Here is a 21,815-nt window from a genome sequence, read left to right as displayed (position 1 = left end):
CTAAATTATACCCTAGTCCACGATTAAACATTTTCATTGGGTCTATAATGTAAAATGCTTTTGTAATAAACCAACATTCTCACCTAAATGGCTTTACAGTAGTGTCAGCTATTTTCTGTAGAAAAAACTTCTATGTAGAAGTGACTTACCTCATTCTTGAGTTTCTTTGTTTAAATTTTCAAAAGAATTTGTTTGTATACAATGATGTTACTTGTAACTTGCTTTTTTAATTGAGGTTTGTATGCAAAGATGTAATTGGGTAGGTTTCTATACAAAGTTTAATATTGGTTTAGTTTGTATGTAATGATGTATTTGAACAGGTCTCTATACAAATCTTAATTGGTAAACTTTGTATGCAATGATGTAGTTGAGTAGGCCTCTATACAAAGTTTAATTGGTTAATGGCTGAGTTTATATGCAAAGATGTAACTTGCTTTTTAAATTAAGTAAATTTATATGCAAAGATGTAACTTGTAGAAATGTCTTATTTAATGAGTTGGTTTGTATATTACTGACTTTATTTAACTAAGCAGGTTTATATTTGGTGACTTATTTAATGAGTTGGTTTGTATATTACTGACTTTATTTAACTGAGCAGGTCTATATTTGGTGACTTATTTAATGAGTTGGTTTGTATATTACTGACTTTATTTAACTGAGCAGGTCTATATTTGGTGACTTATTTAATGAGTTGGTTTGTATATTACTGACTTTATTTAACTGAGCAGGTTTATATTCAGTGACTTATTTAATGAGTTGGTTTGTATATTACTGACTTTATTTAACTGAGCAGGTTTATATTTGGTGACTTATTTAATGAGTTGGTTTGTATATTACTGACTTTATTTAACTGAGCAGGTCTACATTTGGTGACTTATTTAATGAGTTGGTTTGTATATTACTGACTTTATTTAACTGAGCAGGTCTACATTTGGTGACTTATTTAATGAGTTGGTTTGTATATTACTGACTTTATTTAACTGAGCAGGTTTATATTTGGTGACTTATTTAATGAGTTGGTTTGTATATTACTGACTTTATTTAACTGAGCAGGTCTACATTTGGTGACTTATTTAATGAGTTGGTTTGTATATTACTGACTTTATTTAACTGAGCAGGTCTACATTTGGTGACTTATTTAATGAGTTGGTTTGTATATTACTGACTTTATTTAACTGAGCAGGTTTATATTTGGTGACTTATTTAATGAGTTGGTTTGTATATTACTGACTTTATTTAACTGAGCAGGTTTATATTTGGTGACTTATTTAATGAGTTGGTATTGATGACTTTGACCTTGATGATCTTGATGACCTTGATGAGTTTGTGCTGAAGGTGTGTTTTATGATGTACATACAACTTACCTTATTTTAAAAGTGTCACAGTTGGGATAGTTTGGCACTGAAGGACAAACTGACTAGGTGGTGCTTCGTATCCATCTGGACATGGTCGTGTGAAAGGAGGTCAAGGTCAAAAGTCAATCGATGGGGCTGCAACACACAAAATGGAAACAAATTCAGTGAAGGCAATTCTAAATGGATATATAATATCTTTGTACCTTTTAATAATGGCTGTATGGCTAATTAACAAGTCCAATTTCATGTGTCCATAATCTATGACCTTGACCTTTGAAGAAAGGAAATCCGGGATCAATATCATGACACATATTTGGGTTTGGTGTTTTATATGGCACAGCCACAAAAGAACAAAGGTTTGTTTTGTTTGTTTAAACCTCTATTTTACATGGTCAATAATCTTCATCTTAAAGATACGACCTTGGGTTAGACTTGTGACACCGTGGAGTCACGGGAAAAGAGTTGTTAAATGTAATCAGGATTGATTAAAGATGGTATAGAATTATGGACCACAAATCACACAGGAAAATTCTAGTACAGTACAAATCAGTGACACTAAAATACAATAGATTTTAAAGGACAACACGAAGTTGTTGAGAGGGTAGGGGTGTCATGTATACTGGTCATCACTAGAGAAGATTTGTAGGATCACATATCAAAATGATTTCAATTCATGATACTGTATTACACACAAGATTTGGTGGTTGCAATGGAACCACACATATAAATACAACAAATATTATTGCATGTGGTGTTATATTTGCATGGGATAACCATGAATGATTTCACAAGCAAAATAATTTGAAAGCTCCAAACCATGAAAGAAAGTGTCACGAATATTTCATGTTATACAGTAGGATATGAATTCAATTTTCTACGATCTTATAACAATTGGTCCAGCGTTATTCACTCATTTCTCTATATGACAATGTACAGGGTTTCACTAAACGATTATGTACAGGGTTTCACTTAAGCATTGATGTCATTTTTTTTTAGTTCCATCGGGGTATGAAACAAATTTTGTTTGCAAACAAAATTTGTTTCATACCCCAATGAAACTAAAAAAAAATGACATCAATGCTTAAGTGAAACCCTGTACATAATCGTTTAGTGAAACCCTGTACATTGCCATTCTCGGAATATCTTTCATAGAAGAATGAAAAGAATTTTTCGACCAATCACATTTGAGTATTTACCATGAAAACAAAGAAAAATTAATTATTATATGATAATGTACAGGGTTTCACTATACGATAATGTACAGGGTAACTGATATAGCCTTAGCCAGATTACATTTGTAAACAGAGTCAATAATACTTGTACAGCTGATACATTAACTAGACTCAGAACATCAAAATAATTACAATCTGTTTCTACCTTATCAACAAGCATCATTGTTGATCTATGGAAACTGTTTCAGATTAGCAGCATAAGCACCACCTCCCCCTGGGGCCACATACTTTCCTATACTAATACTGCTATGTTAATGAGGTAAGCATGTGGGCTATTTCTAGTCATTATCTATGTCCAGATGTCACCCTGTCCTTATAGCTGATATGTCCATTTTGAAGCATTCTCATACAGACAGTCATTCTTTTATATAAAAAAGAATCCCTCGTATATAACTCATGTATTTCTATGGTTCTCCATATGGCTAATATAACTTGATAACTTGATTCAACTCACTGCACAAAGAAAAACTTCGAGTAACTTGTAAAAAAATTCCTCACATCAATATTTAATCAAAATCACTCTCATATGTATAATGTCCAAAGGAATTGATTCAATATATATGATATTGACTAATGAGGTAAGCATACAAAAAGTTTGCACCAAATGCCAACACAGAAGTTTATTTTCAGACTCTAAAGACTCTACAGAATATCTGTTTCTACTCATCAATCAGTTTACATAGCCAGTTTGGCAGAAAATACTGTAATATGCTAACTAGCTAAAAGATATTTGATACTATCTTCAATGATGACAAATATATCAAGAGTTGCTGATTTTTGGTATCTTTTCAGATGAGCTACATGTATGACATTTGTCGAAAATTCTTTGAAAAAAGTATTTTTCATGAATGGTAGATTGTATCTTGATTTGTGCTGTGTTTTTTTCATTGTTGTTCAGCTGTTAAAGTTATCTTTAATTGTAGAGAAAAACATCAATTTCTTTTCATTTCACTAGTAAAATTTTAATGTATGAAATTTAAACTGGTTCATGCCATTGACCTTTAACAATAGATGGTCTATGACAATTTTCCACCACTTTTGAATAGCAACTTCTGGCCTACCTTTTGATTTCTGAAGTGCTAGAACAACCTAGAACAACCTAGAACAACTTAGAACAACCAAGAACAATGTAGAACAACCTAGAACAACGTAGAACGTAGAACAACGTAGAACAATGTAGAACAAGGTAGAACAAGGTAGAACAACCTAGAACAATGTAGAAGAAGGTAGAACAACGTAGAACAAGGTAGAACAACCTAGAGCAACGTAGAACAACCTAGAACAATGTAGAACAACGTAGAACAAGGTAGAACAAGGTAGAACAACCTAGAGCAACGTAGAACAACGTAGAACAACCTAGAACGACGTAGAACAACCTAGAACAATGTAGAAGAAGGTAGAACAACCTAGAACAATGTAGAAGAAGGTAGAACAAGGTAGAACAAGGTAGAACAACCTAGAGCAACGTAGAACAACGTAGAACAACCTAGAACGACGTAGAACAACCTAGAACAATGTAGAAGAAGGTAGAACAATGTAGAACAAGGTAGAACAATGTAGAACAAGGTAGAACAACCTAGAGCAACGTAGAACAACGTAGAACAACCTAGAACGACGTAGAACAACCTAGAACAATGTAGAAGATTGTAGAACAATGTAGAACAAGGTAGAACAATGTAGAACAATGTAGAACAACGTAGAACAACGTAGAACAGCATTTGACCTCTAATTAATGTGCTTGAACAGTCTTTGGGCTATATTGCTAGAACTTTGCCCTCTTGTCCTTGAAAGACTTTTCACCTCTAGCACTGGAGAGCCTATGGCCTATATTGCTATTGCTAACTTTTGAGGTCTGATGCAAGAACAGCCTTTGGTCTATATTTCTAAAACTTTGCCCTCTTGTACGTGAAAGACTTTTGACATCTAATGATAGAACAGCCTTTGACCTATATTGCCAGAACAACTTTTGACCTACTGTGCTCAAACGACGTTTCACACCTAGATCTGCTAGACATTATAATTATCTTTATTATGATCACAAAACCAGTTGACCTTTATTTTATAGTATGTAATATTTGTTATGAAATTCATTACCTTCCATCAAGCTCCAGTTACTATACCGAAATCTTATATGGAATCATGACTAATTTGAAGCATGTCTATACAAAATACTGTCTTTCACCGAGATAACACATGGTGACCTCTTCTGTTATTGTCACAAACAAAACATGAATTCTTTAAACCTAGATGATATTTCCAATTAGCGGGGTATAAATCTATTTATCTGGTGAACACAAGCATCATTCATTAAATCTCCTTTGGTAGAATGCTGAATATTACAGGCAGGCAGTCATACAGGTACAAGTGCAGCAGACCTGCTATCAAAATCCAAGAAGCTATTAAGTGGTAATTATGATAGACATTTCAGTGGGCAAGAGATACTAGGGGAGCATTCATTACCAAAGGGAGCATTCATTAACTGAAATTATGGACTAGAAAATGCCATGTCAAGTATGAGGTAGCAATTTTTTTTTTAATATTTTGGACTTTTATGAAAACCAATAAAGAGTCATGAGTGTACTATTAGTCACCATATTGGTCAGACATACTGAAGCATTGTCCACAATAAGCTTGTCTGTATGGAGAAATGGGAAGGAAAAAAACAAGAATTCCACAGAAATGGATGCGTCGCCTGTGCAGAAAGATTGTTGATTACAAGAGTTATTTCATGGAAACAGATTTTCTGTTTTTAGTAACAGTGACCTTGACCTTTGACCTTCGGACCTGGAAAGCAATCCCATGCAAGCACTTGTAGTAAGGTAGACCTGCATGAAGTTTGAGTTCAATCCATCCAAGGGAATTGAGTTATCACACGGGGGGTTTATCACACGGAAAACCCTGTTTAAGGCTGCCGACACACTGACGTGACTACCAACGTTGACATAGTGATATATCTATATGTTGTCTGCTTTTTGCAGGTGGCACAAAAACAGAGGAAATACCAATAAAATATGTGCAAAAGTAAAAAATATAGACAGAAATAAATTACAAATGAAATTATAAAGATATAAGAAAAATTCTCTGTTTACGGGAATGTTACAAATGATAGATATATGAAAAACAAATCATGAAAACACCCCCAGATATGCTAAAAAATATGATGTATTCAATGACAATTCATTTAATTCATTGTAATACAGTGTAAGCTACAGGGTTAACATTTTTTACACTGTTCAAGAAGTCACCTGTGCTGAGAGACCAGCAAAGTAAGAGACCATATATGATAAATGATCACACATGCTGTACAAAGAGACCACCACTGGAGATTACCTGTGACAAGAGACCACCACTGGAGACTACCTGTGACAAGAGACCACCACTGGAGACTACCTGTGATAAGAGACCACCACTGGAGACTACCTGTGATAAGAGACCACCACTGGAGACTACATGTGACAAGAGACAACCACTGGAGACTACCTGTGGCAAGAGACCATCACTGGAGACTACCTGTGACAAGAGGCCACCACAGGAGACTACATGTGATAAGAGACCACCACTGGAGACTACCTGTGGCAAGAGACCACCACTGGAGACTACATGTGACAAGAGACCACCACTGGAGACTACATGTGATAAGAGACCATCACTGGAGACTACATGTGATAAGAGACCACCACTGGAGACTACCTGTGACAAGAGACCACCACTGGAGACTACCTGTGACAAGAGACCACCACTGGAGACTACCTGTGATAAGAGACCATCACTGGAGACTACATGTGACAAGAGACCACCACTGGAGACTACATGTGACAAGAGACCACCACTGGAGACTACATGTGACAAGAGACAACCACTGGAGACTACCTGTGACAAGAGACCACCACTGGAGACTACATGTGACAAGAGACCACCACTGGAGACTACCTGTGATAAGAGACCACCACTGGAGACTACCTGTGACAAGAGAAAACCACTGAAGACTACATGTGACAAGAAACCACCACTGGAGACTACATGTGACAAGAGACCACCACTGGAGACTACCTGTGACAAGAGATCACCACTGGAGACTACCTGTGACAAGAGACAACCACTGGAGACTACATGTGATAAGAGACCACCACTGGAGACTACCTGTGATAAGAGACCACCACTGGAGACTACATGTGATAAGAGACCACCACTGGAGACTACCTGTGACAAGATACCACCACTGGAGACTACATGTGATAAGAGACTACCACTGGAGACTACCTGTGGCAAGAGACCACCACTGGAGACTACCTGTGATAAGAGACCACCACTGGAGACTACCTGTGACAAGAGACCACCACTGGAGACTACATGTGATAAGAGACCACCACTGGAGACTACCTGTGATAAGAGACCACCACTGGAGACTACATGTGACAAGAGACAACCACTGGAGACTACCTGTGGCAAGAGACCACCACTGGAGACTACCTGTGGCAAGAGACCACCACTGGAGACTACCTGTGACAAGAGGCCACCACAGGAGACTACATGTGATAAGAGACCACCACTGGAGACTACCTGTGATAAGAGACCACCACTGGAGACTACATGTGGCAAGAGACCACCACTGGAGACTACCTGTGGCAAGAGACCACCACTGGAGACAACCTGTGACAAGAGACCATCACTGGAGACTACCTGTGATAAGAGACCGCCTTTATCTATTAAGAGACCATTAAGAGACCCCTTATAATAAGAAATCATCTATATTAATGTATAACTGTATTAAGATCACCCATACATAGAGACCACCTCTTTAAGGAGATTCCCTGTACAAAGAGAATGCATGTATCAAATGAATGCAGTTTTGTTAAGGACATAATGCTGACATAAGAATTTATCAATTATTTTGGGTACATAAGCCACGAACTGACTACAATAAGTTAAGAAACTTCTACAAGGGATTAAAAGTACTTCAAGGTAAGCCAGCCCCATCCTTTGTTTGGTGTAGGAAAATTAGTTGCAACAGATAAGAATTTCATTTTCTGTTTGGGGAGCATTCTGAGATCAGGGTCTTATAAAGCCTGTATGACCCGTATGATAACAGTATCCCAAGGGAGACATTCCATGCTTTCAATACCTACCCATATTGGAGTGTACTTCATTTAAAGACTGCACTCTATGACCTTGATTTCTGAACTGTTCAAGCAATGTGGTGATTGTTGGAGATCAGAGATAAAAAAAAAGCTTTTAAACAAATTACAAGATGTGATTTTTATTGATACTATAATGAAGGAAATCTTGTCAATTTGAATTGCATGTTGAAGCATATATTTGTACGAGAGCTAATTTAGCGAGTATATTTTTAATCAGAGAAAATTGACTGAAAGACTTTGCTGATTGGCGATACTAGATATATATCAGGATGACTTTTCCTATCGGTGATTTCACCCTGATCAATGCAGGATCATAAATAGAGCTGAACCATTCACTTCGTATGTCTCCTGACACATCCTGCAATGTGACCCACAATGTGACATTCAGCTTGGTCTCAGATCATTGGTTAACTCAAGATCAAAGGGTTAGAAGTTCTCAAAGCAGTTCTGATAGAATCTGTGCTCAATTGGTCATGAAAAATACTAGACAAGAAAACAAATCTGTGCTCAATTGGTCATGAAAAATACTAGACAAGAAAACAATGATAAAATTCTTGAATTTGGATTTTTTTTTTTAAATTTTGAACAAGTGATTTTGTATCATTTTCAATACTGTAGTAAAATACGAAAGAGGAAAAATTCTACATAAAAAAACCAACATTTTATTTAACTTTTTTTGGAAAAATGAAAGCAGCTTCAACATCAAAGAACTTCATTAAGAAATGATAATTAAACACAGTGTTTGGTCAGACCAAAACCCCAAAATGTCCAAAGGATACTTAAGAAAGTGGCCAATGGTATACCAGGGAGAGAAGTAGGATATAAGATCAAGGTCATTTATGACATAATTCTCTGTCCAAGGTTGGTAAACAAGGGGCATTTTATTATATACCTACTAACCACTAATTACATAGCTGGTTTTGATCAGCTCCAGGAATGATGATTGGCTAGCTAAATACTCTGACAATGTGTAATGGTCATTGTACTAATGGAGGTATGATATGGGGTATTAGTAATTAACATTTTTCTAACCCCTAACCCTACCACACCCCACCATGTACCCACTCACAACAAAAACATTGAATTCACTACACTATTTACAAATGTATATTTGTTTAGTGTGTTATTTGCAAATATATATTTTTCTTGTTGCAATCATTTCAACAAGCCAAATTAGAAACTTCTTGGGTGCTTTTTTCCCACTCAAGAGAGTAATTTCAAGCATGTCTGGTATAGACTGGTTCTAGGACAAGTCCCTTTTAAAGGCCCCAGAGAGAGCATTTCTTACAACAATTCCATATGAGAGGCCCCATTCACTTATCTATTATACTAGTATGTATAGAACTATGTCACTCATTACCCAGCAGTCATTGGATAATATACCACAAAGTCTCGAGTACATTATTACTTGCTCTGTTTACCTACCCCACATTTTACCCCTTACCCCCTCCTACTCCCCATATCAACTTTTACCTTGTTTACCATTGTGACAAAGACAATGAACATTGTTGGTTCTCCTCTCTAACACTCTCTACACTGCTAATGTTGGGGATGGCATTGTGCCAAATTTTTGCATCAAGTCACCATTCCAGACAATAATATAATACCATATGATTATTTATATTGTGTACTGATTGAATGCACATGGTGCACCAGGTCAGCTAAAGTGGGCGGAGCCTTCTAAGGGATGCTAAGACAGAAATCAGTCAAATTGACAGTGAAGATAATTAACACAGGGCAGGGGAGATAACTAACACAGGAGAGGGGAGATAACTCACACCGGGCAGGGGAGATAATTAAAACAGGACAAGCAAGATAACTATATACAAGACAGAGAGATAGGAGTTTTATTAACCTTAAGAAAACATCTTTAACAAGAATTATGATTTTTTTTAGCTGAATAAATGTATGATTTTGTTCACCACATAACGGGAGATATTCCTATGATATGAAATCTAAAATGGTCACAAGTGGTCAAAACATAATTTATGTTATGATCCAGTGTTCTATGAAAAATTCATATTTAAACAATATCCCCAAAGAAAACTTAAAAATACTACAATAGATAGTGTTAACCATTGTTTTCAATTAGTTCTACACCACTTGATATAATGAAAAGGTTTTTTTTGAACAGAAAATGATTGAAACTAGCTCAAAGTCTGTTATTTGGCAGAAAAGTCACAAAATACTTGCCATGAACCTAGGTATGAGAAATAAACTAAGTGACAGGGTCTCTTCAATCACATTATCACTGAATTCCTAAGCTTTATTTTTGTAGATGTCATTTCCATGAAGAAACTTTTTCTTGGCACCCGCATATGTTCCACATCCATCAGATGTAATGATAATGGACTGTTTTGTCACTAATGCTACAGATTAGGTGTAATGGGAAAAATATGGGTGTGTACTAAACTCCCTCAATGTCACTGCAAAGGGAGGATCATACCCGATGTTTTAATTCTGCTGGGCTCTGAAGAAACATTTACCTCTATTTACTCACAAGGACATTCCTTTCATTAATCACGGCTCCAATCAGTTTTTTTCTTTCTTTGTCGCCGAGAACTACTTTGTATTAACAGCACTAACAAGAAAACAGTTTTACGGAAATTTACAGATGAGGACATTTATACTTCGCAATTTCAGAACTTTTTTTCTCACTGATATTTCTTCACAATCAGATGACTTTTCTTTCTACACTTAACTTTTTTTTTATCCTCTTAGCATATTTTTCTTGTTTATTTACAATGTGCATTTTTCTGAAAGGGTTGTACATATCCACCATATGGAAATATTTTTTCCATCAGTGATACCAGTCAAGACCTGTGTCTGCTGTAATTATGGAGTATATTTTTGAGGGCGATATACACAGATCTATATTGTATATAACAGTACACACGAACTCCATATTTATTAGTCTAGTATGATCCACTAATAGAATTTCGAAAAAAACATCAAATGACAACCGACACTTTCATTCTTTACCTCTCTCCATCATTTTTATTTCTAACACCAGACTCGACAATTCCTTTAGAATGTGTTATATATCCTAACAATCTTCATTGTATAGTCCCCAAAAAATAATCTTCTCCCCAAAGCCAGCATACACGCGTAATAATCACCATGCGGACTGATAATTAGGTGTATGAACTAAGAATCTGTACCGAGGTAATCCCAATATCAGACCATATCATACACTGTTCTTCTGAAACAGCAAATCACTTTCATATGTTCAATAATCACCAAGCATAAATAAATCTATGGAAAAAACATGGTACAATCATTGGCACCATTTCTTGCCAGATCTTACTCAAATGAAAATAAATCGCTTCTACCCGAGCATTAGGGGCCATCTATAGGAAGGTCTTGAATACACCTAGAAATATGATTATATACAATTCACATGGTGAACAAAGCAACATAGATACATGTATCAAAAACATCTATGTTTATTACTTATATAATCAATTCATCTTTACTCTCTCCCCTCCCCCCTCCCCCCCCCCCCCCCAGCCCCACCCCAAACACACACACCCAAATAACATGCTCTGTTTGATATGTTACTTGATAAACTACCAAGACATGTGCACAAATCTTCTATGTAGAACCATTCTCCGATGATCAAATCAATCGTTCTCTGATGTCAGCCCCGCCACTGTCCCTTAATAGATTTTGTCCCTATGTCCAAATCTTCTCCCCAACACTCCTCCCCCATCAACCACAGCCGTCCCTCCCCCATCAACCACAGCCGTCCCATGTGATTCTGATTAGCCACGATGTGGCACTTATCATTGCGATTATAAAGGCAAAAAGACTGTTGATGAAATGTAAATAACCTCCCTTAGCGTATCCATAGCTCTGCCTCGAAAATATGACATTCCAGACAGTATTACATATGGCCGATCTGAACAGACAGACCTATAGAGTGATTGGAGGTATTCTGTCCTGGCTGGGTTTGATTAAACCCAAGCCACAGAAAAATTTACTGCATCTACATTGATATTTGTCGGCATTGCTTGTGACAGTGGAAAGATTTGAACCTGTATCCATGGTAACCAAGGCATAACACATAATTATGTGAGGTCATCACACTATCGTATTGTATTTTCATTATTGTTTACTAGATATATACATCAACAATCCTTACCAATCTGTGCATTGAATACAATAGATCTTTTTATGAACATAATGTCATATGAGTAAATATAAGTTAAGTGAATCTTGATTTACTTTTCGAACATAAATCTCTCATGAACAAAGTACAATTAATTTGTGGCAAAATGCCTTTCAAATTACATTCATCCATTTATCCTCGTCATCAGTTTTAGTTGAATTGGTTTACAGGAATACTTCATCATACTTTTTATTTTTGAATTTTAGACAATTTTACCAATGTATTTAAAATTTGCTACTTTCATTGTAAATTCTGAAGTGCCTATTTATTAAAACATTCTATCTGAGATATACCAGTATTCCATTATATCAGTAAATAATGTATAAAATCAACTCATATGACAACACTTATCATCCAAAATACATCAATTAAATTTTCGATGAAAAACAGAAATTCATATTTCAATTTAGCACTATTTTAAGCTTCCATATCTAGATCACCTCTGATAAAAGAAATCAAAGCTGAAATGATATTTTTATCTTGCATTAAAATAAGAGAAATGTGTCAGAAACATACTGAATCTGACAGAGAAATAATTTCTTAAAATTACTTTGTGAAATTATGTAAGAAAACACCAATTCAGAGTGGTAAATCATGAAATTTAATTTAGCATTGATAATATGAATTCTACTTCCTCAGATTCCTGACAGAAACTGAACATTGATTTGCAGGTAAATTTTATTCATTCCCTTCCATTCTATATATTCCATGGCTATATATATTGCAATCTGTAACAAGTCCTAACCTCGGTAACACAGGTTATAAAGATACCTATCAGTGGCCTTACACCTTTGCATCAATGAAGTTACACCAAGGAAATGGATGATTATCAGTAAATGAAATCTCGCACAACTTCATGCTACAAAGTGAGACTTTACCATAATGCTCCATTTCATGTTCCATTTCAATTGATTGACGATGGAAGGATTAGACTAAATTCTAATTTACATACATGTGAGATTGAAAATATGATATTCCTCACATTGAAACAGATATTTGTTTTCTTTTTGTTTCCTTTTTTTTCTGCCCTTTTGTTTCTGTCTTTAAAGATTAAACTCATCAAACAGACAATGGAAATTTATATAAACCAAAATATCTGTGTTTTGAACTGAACCTATGCTCAAAAAACAATCAAAATCAAATCAAATGCAGAGGTTTTCACAACATGAAATTTACACAGAGGACAGGTGTGAACTTTGAACTCTAAAAATGTGGTGACCTCTAACCTATGACCTGTTGTACCACTATGTCTAATTGTTAAGTGCGTTGACTCTAATCCTAATTACGTCATTTTGTAAATATTACTGGTAAGCCAGTAGATCATGTCAAGTCTCGGAAGCTTATGCAATATATCTTTCGGTACAGGTGATTACAGTCCCAGCATGCTCTGGTGTAGGTGGTGGGTTTAGGATTTTTCGCAGATATCTACTGTAATTTGTAACAGATCTTGTAGATACATCACAGTAAATCTGTAGCACTTCAGTTGCCTGCCATCAAAATGTCTCTCCGAATTCTGGGAGATGTTGTAAGAATATCTTTTACCTAAACAGAGCCAAATGTGTATTAACATCTTACTGCTTCTGCTTAAGTGGAGATCAAACGAAGGGTGGAAAATGGTCGCCTGTCTTGTCATAACAGTAATCAGGTTATCTTCTGAACGATAGTCGGTGAGCATCAAGGAATATCACAAATTTTACCTCAGGCCTGTACCTTTATGAAACTGATAGCCATATCTACATCGAAAGCAATATCACTTGAGCTCCAGTGTGTGTAATGCACATGCATGGATCCATAATCATTGTAGACAGACAATGTGCGATACTCCAGCATGCTTTTGACAGCAGGCGACAGCCATTGCCAATTTTAGTCAGTGTCTTAACATTGAGCAGCACAATCTGTGTCAAAGAACGGCACATCAGACTGCATGCTGTTTGTGTAAGTAAATTAAGAGCACATTTTTGGGTGCAATTATTTTTCTGCATGACGACCCAAATCAAAAGAAACAGCTGGAGCCTGCAAAAAACGAGTGCCCCTTGTCACCAGTTGCACAATGGGAAAGACGTCCTGAAAGATCTATAGGCAGCCATCATAACAATACCAATCATACGACAATGACACACATACATTTAAACAAATGGTAACATCACTGGTTCCTATTACATGTAATGCTCATAAGATCTGTCAGTCACTCAGGTAATAGTTAGTCACACAGGTAATAATCAGTCACTCAGGTAATAGTTAGTCACACTGGTAATAGTTAGTCACACAGGTGATAGTCAGTCACACAGGTAATAGTTAGTCACACAGGTTATAATCAGTCACACAGATAATAGTCAGTCACACAGGTAATAGTCAGTCACTCAGGTAATAGTCAGTCACACAGGTAATAGTTAGTCACACAGGTAATAGTTAGTCACACAGGTTATAGTCAGTCACTCAGGTAATAGTCAGTCACACAGGTAATAGTTAGTCACACAGGTAATAGTCAGTCACACAGGTAATAGTTAGTCACACAGGTAATAGTCAGTCACACAGGTAATAGTCAGTCACTCAGGTAATAGTTAGTCACACAGGTAATAGTTAGTCACTCAGGTAATAGTTAGTCACACAGGTAATAGTCAGTCACACAATCACAGGTTTAAAACAGTCACACAGTTACAGGTATGATGTCAGTCACAGGTATGATGTTGGTCATACAGGTAGAACTTGTACAGGTATAATGTCAGTCACAGGTATGATGTTAGTCGTACAAAATCACTATCAAAATTCACCTTAACATGTTATTTTATATTTTATCCCAAAATTGCTCATTATGAAAAGTGAGAGGAAAATACATCTGATTTAATAAAGAATTCACTACAATTTGGCTATAAACTAATTTGTAAATCAATTTGAGAAGCAAAAAAAGTTGTATATCAATTTCTCAAACTCTATGTTTTTCAACCCAAAAAATACAGCAAAAAAATTAGAATTCATTTAATCTGTAAGGCGAGCTGAGATGTCCATACTACAATACAACTATATCTATATATTTATGTTTCGTTTTGAGAAACTGAGCTATACACAAAACTTCCCAGCATCCCTAAAATCAAAAGTTGCTGGACCATAAATTTTGGATGATATTCCATAAATTAAAGCCAAGTTGAGATGTCCGTTTTGTGATCCCACTACAAATGTATCTTGTAGGATCTAAATGTTAGACTTTAAAGTTAAATGTTGCCAATGATGCCATCTCCATCAGAAAAGTTACTTCGCAAGCGAGATAAAAACAGTCTGACAGACACTGTGTATCCTACAGAGACACTCACACTCCTTGAATGTTGAACACTTATAAATTCTACACTTTTTGTACAATAAAATAAAATCCCAGCCTAGTGCATTAAGGAAATCACTTCATGATAGACTGGGTATGACAAACTACCGTGAAGTTACGTTTTAACAATAGATTTATGCTCAAGAAATATTAAGAAAGTCAAATTAATTATTCAAGATTGAAAATAAATCAATAGAACCGTCAAACAAATTCCTGAAAGGGAGCAATATGTTCCATAGATTAAAGAAGGGAAATGAAATTTCTACCTATATATTCAGGGAAATATTACCAACAAGCAATATCATCACTACCCATATCAAGTGTCCAATTTTTATTCACTTTTTCAAAAGGCTTGTTTGATTTAGCTGTTGGAAGACCTTTATGGAACGAAGACCACTAAAATAGCTGTTTTTAAACTTCCTTGTTCCTGTAATATAGCTTCATTAACTAATATTTCCCATGGGTGTCTCTGAAACAAGTATTGGCATTTTTATAATCTGTACGAAAACAAAAGTGAGCACAATGCCCTCATTATTATTACCTTGGACATCATTGAAAAGATTGAAAAGATTTGATTCCTTATATTTTTCATGATTTTTGTTTTCCTTTTTTATTTTTTAAAGATTCAATGTGTGTTCTTCCTAAATATTTTTCTCTCTCTCTCTTCCTCTTTTTTTGTATTTGTCTATCTGGGTTTGAAGTCTCCAGGTTGGCAGGTAACTTTCCAACATATACTCATGTGTGTCTTCCATTTTTTATCATTCTTCTCGTTTATCCAGTTTCATACATTTTATCTATACATTAATACAAATACTGTAAACATCTCTATTATTTCTGATTTACTGGCATTTTTCCTCTAATGGAATAATTTAACAGTCACTCTAAAGACATCTGCAACATTGAAATGTCAAATACATCACTTCTCCTTTTTCATTTTTAATTAGATATTCTCCCTACAGTTCCATAAGATTGTATTGTCATTACATCACTTGTATAAGAATGTGATCCCTGCAATTTATCTTATTATGCTATGAAATTTTCCAGCTGCTATTTGTCCATGCCTAATCTCATATTTTGAGATACATTAATACAAGCAAACCAGAGTTATTTCCCTTGTCCTAATTCTCCTGAGACATGAACACATCATTGATGATCATGCTTTTATGATGAAAACAACAAATGTTAAGATCTGCATAAATGTTCTAACCCGACATTTCCAACATGGCAGTAGATCAGATACATGATCAGGACACTATTTTACATTTTTTACTTATCTATTTTTCAAATTGATAATCATGGGAGTTCTTAGATAAAACAACTAAAAGCGCACATAACTATCATCTATCACAAAGAAAACTTTCAGATTAAGGAACAGAGGTGAGATTAGATCTAAGACAGCTGATCTAACAAGCTAACAATTCAGTACACGACACCAAACCAATTAACTGTCCAAATCTACCTTGAAATTAAATGAGTGACTAGAATTTGCCCATCCTAATCATACTACATAGGAAGCACTGATGAAATTTTGAACATGGCAATTTACAATTTACCGGAGAGGATAAACATTAATCAGAGGTCATGGCCAAAATAGGTTATACAGTTGAGAAATGGATCATCAGACTTTTTAATTCAAATAGGTGTTTAATATGGAGAAGATACCAGGATGGTACCTTGGTAAAATTTATAAATTTTCTCTTGGAGAAAAACAAAAAACAAGTCAGTTCATCAGTCTCTATCTTCTCAACAACATATCCATGAGTGCACTCCTCATTATGTTGACAAAAGTACAAACATATTCAAAGGCAGCATCAATGTAGAAGTTAATTAAGGAACCTCTTCCCTTTCACAGTTATAACCAGCAGTATCTCTTCAAATTCTCACAATACAGTTATGCAGCTTTATGGAAATATTTCGATGAATCAGTTAAACTTGGACAAATGTTCAGAACTACATGTATTATAAACAATGATAAAGGCGTTTAGGGTTTTTAATTAAGTTTGTCAGCCACAACGATGCAATGATAACACTTACTACAGAATATATTACTTATAATCTACAAATGTAACAAGAGATTTTGTGAACAAAACCTTATGTCTCCCCTTCTAACCTTATTTATTGAAAGCTTTGAATTCATGTGACCATCAATTGACCTTCAATTGTAGGATGAAGGTTGCAGTGATTACACTATTACAGTACATAGTAACTGTGAGTGAAGCATATAATTATGTTTTAAGTTTCATGAAGTTTTCAAAATTAGGTCCTGGACAAAATTGTATGGAAAATATTGCACTAAATTAACTCAATAGATTATCTAACGGACATGGCCCACCTGATAGACTATCTTAAAGACATCTCACATAATATCTTATAGACATAGCACATCTTATAGATTATCTTATAGACATAACACATCTCATAGATTATCTTATAGACATAACACATCTCATAGATGATCTTATAGACATAACACATCTCATAGATTATCTTATAGACATAGCACATCTCATAGATTATCTTATAGACATAGCAGATCTCATACATCTCATAGATTATCTTATAGACATAACACATCTTATAAATTATCTAATAGACATAACACATCTCATAGATTATCTTATAGACATAACACATCTCATAGATTATCTTATAGACATATCTCATAGATTATATTATAGACATAACACATCTCATAGATTATCTTATAGACATAACACATCTCATAGATTATCTTATAGACACAACACATCTCATAGATTATCTTATAGACATAACACATCTCATAGATTATCTTATAGACATAACACATCTCATAGATTATCTTATAGACACAACACATCTCATAGATTATCTTATAGACATAACACATCTCATAGATTATCTTATAGACATAGCACATCTCATATATTATCTTATAGACATAGCAGATCTCATACATCTCATAGATTATCTTATAGACATAGCACATCTCATAGATTATCTTATAGACACAACACATCTCATAGATTATCTTATGGACACAACACATCTCATAGATTATCTTATAGACATAACACATCTCATAGATTATCTTATAGACATAACACATCTCATAGATTATCTTATAGACATAGCACATCTCATAGATTATCTTATAGACATAGCAGATCTCATACATCTCATAGATTATCTTATAGACATAGCACATCTCATAGATTATCTTATATACATAACACATCTCATAGATTATCTTATAGACATAGCACATCTCATATATTATCTTATAGACATAACACATCTCATAGATTATCTTATAAGACAACACATCTCATAGATTATCTTATAAGACAACACATCTCATAGATTATCTTATAGACATAACACATCTCATAGATTATCTTATAGACATAACACATCTCATAGATTATCTTATAGACATAACACATCTAATAGATTATCTTATAGAAATAACACATCTCATAGATTATCTTATAGACATAGCAGATCTCATATATCTTATAGACAACACATCTCATAGATTATCTTATAGACGTAACACATCTCATAGATTATCTTATAGACATAACACATCTAACACATTATCTAATAGACATAACACATTTCACAGATTATCTAACGGACATGGCCCCACTCATGGATAATCTTATAGACATAACACATCTCATAGATTATCTTAAAGACATAACAAAACTTATAGATTATCTAATAGACATACAACAGATAATCCACTTGACATGACACATCTTACAGATTAGCTCATGTTCTTTACACAGATATCAACTAGACAAACTTATTTTTCACATCATTAGGTTCTGTTGTGTTAATATTACACTTTGTCCACTTGCTAATTGTATGGCAGCTGTATCATCTCGTAACAAAAGCTCATATATTCCCAAAATATCTAAAGCCTTTGCAAAAAAATTACCCTAAAATGACACCAGAAAGGTTTGTTATAGCTTGAATCCTTTGAAGTTCTGATATTCAATATTCAGGAACTTGATGAAATCATTGCAGACATATCTTGGAGCAACTCTGTAAATGATACAAGGATATCTGCCTAGGGGAGTAGTGTCAACACTGCCTGACATTGAGATGGACACAACAGGGGGCCACATGTGTAACAGACAACTCAACATGCAAAAGCTGTCGCACAGCTAAACATAATTATAACATAAATGAAACTATGCAGATTCAATTTTCATTGCTCAACCATCTCATCAAAATAAGTCCCAAACCTGATTCCATTCCTCAACAACTTGAAGCTCCAAGCTAGATTCAAATTCTCAGCAATGTAAGTATCCAAGCTCGATTCCATTTCTCAGTAATGTAAGTCTCTAAGCTTGATTCCATTTCTCAGCAATGTAAGTATCCAAGCTTGATTCCATTTCTCAGTAATGTAAGTATCCAAGCTAGATTCCATTTCTCAGCAATGTAAGTCTCTAAGCTTGATTCCATTTCTCAGTAATGTAAGTCTCTAAGCTTGATTCCATTTCTCAGCAATGCTAAGTCTCTAAGCTTGATTCCATTTCTCAGTAATGTAAGTCTCTAAGCTTGATTCCATTTCTCAGCAATGTAAGGCTCCAAGCTTGATTCCATTTCTCAGCAATGTAAGTATCCAAGCTTGATTCCATTTCTCAGCAATGCTAAGTCTCTAAGCTTGATTCCATTTCTCAGCAATGTAAGTCTCCAAGCTTGATTCCATTTCTCAGCAATGCTAGGCTCCAAGCTTGATTCCATTTCTCAGCAATGCTAGGCTCTAAGCTTGATTCCATTTCTCAGTAATGTAAGTCTCTAAGCTTGATTCCATTTCTCAGCAATGTAAGTATCCAAGCTTGATTCCATTTCTCAGTAATGTAAGTCTCTAAGCTTGATTCCATTTCTCAGCAATGCTAGGCTCTAAGCTTGATTCCATTTCTCAGTAATGTAAGTCTCTAAGCTTGATTCCATTTCTCAGCAATGTAAGTCTCTAAGCTTGATTCCATTTCTCAGCAATGTAAGTATCCAAGCTTGATTCCATTTCTCAGCAATGTAAGGCTCTAAGCTTGATTCCATTTCTCAGCAATGTAAGTCTCTAAGCTTGATTCCATTTCTCAGAATGTAAGTCTCTAAGCTTGATTCCATTTCTCAGCAATGTAAGTCTCTAAGCTTGATTCCATTTCTCAGTAATGTAAGTCTCTAAGCTTGATTCCATTTCTCAGCAATGTAAGTCTCTAAGCTTGATTCCATTTCTCAGTAATGTAAGTCTCTAAGCTTGATTCCATTTCTCAGTAATGTAAGTCTCTAAGCTTGATTCCATTTCTCAGTAATGTAAGTCTCTAAGCTTGATTCCATTTCTCAGCAATGCTAGGCTCTAAGCTTGATTCCATTTCTCAGTAATGTAAGTCTCTAAGCTTGATTCCATTTCTCAGCAATGTAAGTCTCTAAGCTTGATTCCATTTCTCAGCAATGCTAAGTCTCTAAGCTTGATTCCATTTCTCAGCAATGTAAGTATCCAAGCTTGATTCCATTTCTCAGCAATGTAAGTATCCAAGCTTGATTCCATTCCTCAGCAACTTTTGGCTCTAAGCTTGATTCAATTTCTCAACAAAATGCAACTTTTAAATCTTATGAAAGATAGCCTGTCAACATGCTTCCTTGTCTTATCAAAAGAACTCAATTCCAAATTTTAAATGAATGAGACTTTACAATTATAATTTCATAACTTCAAATCTCACAAGTGGTCTTATTCCTTTTCTTCATGGTGAGATTTCAAAACTACCAAAGTATTTTTAATTTAATTTTAATAGTGTTATCAACATATAACTTGAAATTGTCATAAACGACTGCTCACTCAAACATCATTATCAGTGACCTGTCATACATCCATATTTCAAATCCTATAAGTTTGAATACAAAAATTCTGAAAGCTAAAATGTTTCAACATCACCTAGAAATGGATATAATTGTATTCCTTTAAAGTTTTAATAAAAAATAATTAGATAAGCCACTGGTGTGATTTTGGGACTCTAAGTGATAGCAACTGTTTAAAATTATATAATCAGTTCTTAAACAGAAGCACACTGGTAAAGTATCTAGATACTAGAATGGCAGTTATAAAAAAGGCATTGTAGGGGGGGGGGTCAGTGTTCAGGTGCAGAAATCATCCATTTCATTAAAAAAAACTTTTCAGCAAGAAACTGGTGGTAAACTCTTATAAATATATCATGGGATTAATTCAATTCAAGATTTCAGCTCCGTATAATATTTTTTATCCATATACGTAGAAGAGGATTACACCATATCAGCAGATTTCATATTTCGATCTTGCCCCGGCAGAATTAAGGCTTTATATGCCAAGTATGGAAGGAATGGATGTTATGTTTTTAAAGTTTTCTTTTGAAAAGCATCAATCAATATATACACATATGGATAAGTTGCAATATTTGATATTAGGGTGATTTTACTGACCTGTTTTCAGTGAAATAAACGTCATTTCACCTCACACTTTATAAACAAAACAAATCAAACTTTAATGATTCATAAAAAAAATGTTACGAAAAAGTGTGACCATCTAATACTGTTTTTTTAATTTACAAAAATTCAAAATCAGGATTATTGTGAGTGTAC

General features: G+C 34.8%; 2 protein-coding genes across 4 annotated transcripts in view; one reads left to right on the top strand and one right to left on the bottom strand.

Moving 5' to 3' along the window:
* LOC117321771 (poly(rC)-binding protein 3-like) overlaps window positions 1-21,815 on the bottom strand; it is a 228,122-nt gene that overhangs the window by 108,930 nt on the left and 97,377 nt on the right. For all 3 annotated transcript variants that reach the window (XM_033876310.1, XM_033876298.1, XM_033876319.1), the window contains exon 4: window positions 1,365-1,490. The gene's annotated coding sequence lies outside the window, so the exon portion shown is untranslated. The remainder of the gene's footprint in view (window positions 1-1,364; window positions 1,491-21,815) is intronic.
* LOC117342399 (repetitive proline-rich cell wall protein 2-like) lies at window positions 5,868-7,322 on the top strand. Its single transcript, XM_033904562.1, has one exon. The coding sequence runs from the start codon at window positions 5,868-5,870 to the stop codon at window positions 7,320-7,322; it is 1,455 nt and encodes a 484-aa protein (XP_033760453.1).

The sequence above is a fragment of the Pecten maximus genome, chromosome 2 (genome assembly GCF_902652985.1).
Source record: "Pecten maximus chromosome 2, xPecMax1.1, whole genome shotgun sequence".
Taxonomy (NCBI): Eukaryota; Metazoa; Mollusca; class Bivalvia; order Pectinida; family Pectinidae; genus Pecten; species Pecten maximus.
Note: the sequence above shows the minus strand (reverse complement) of the source record. Positions and strands in the feature narration are given on the sequence as shown.

Bases quoted from the DNA above. Each gene is read 5' to 3' on its own strand.
- LOC117342399 (XM_033904562.1), top strand. From the start codon at position 5,868: ATGATAAATGATCACACATGCTGTACAAAGAGACCACCACTGGAGATT.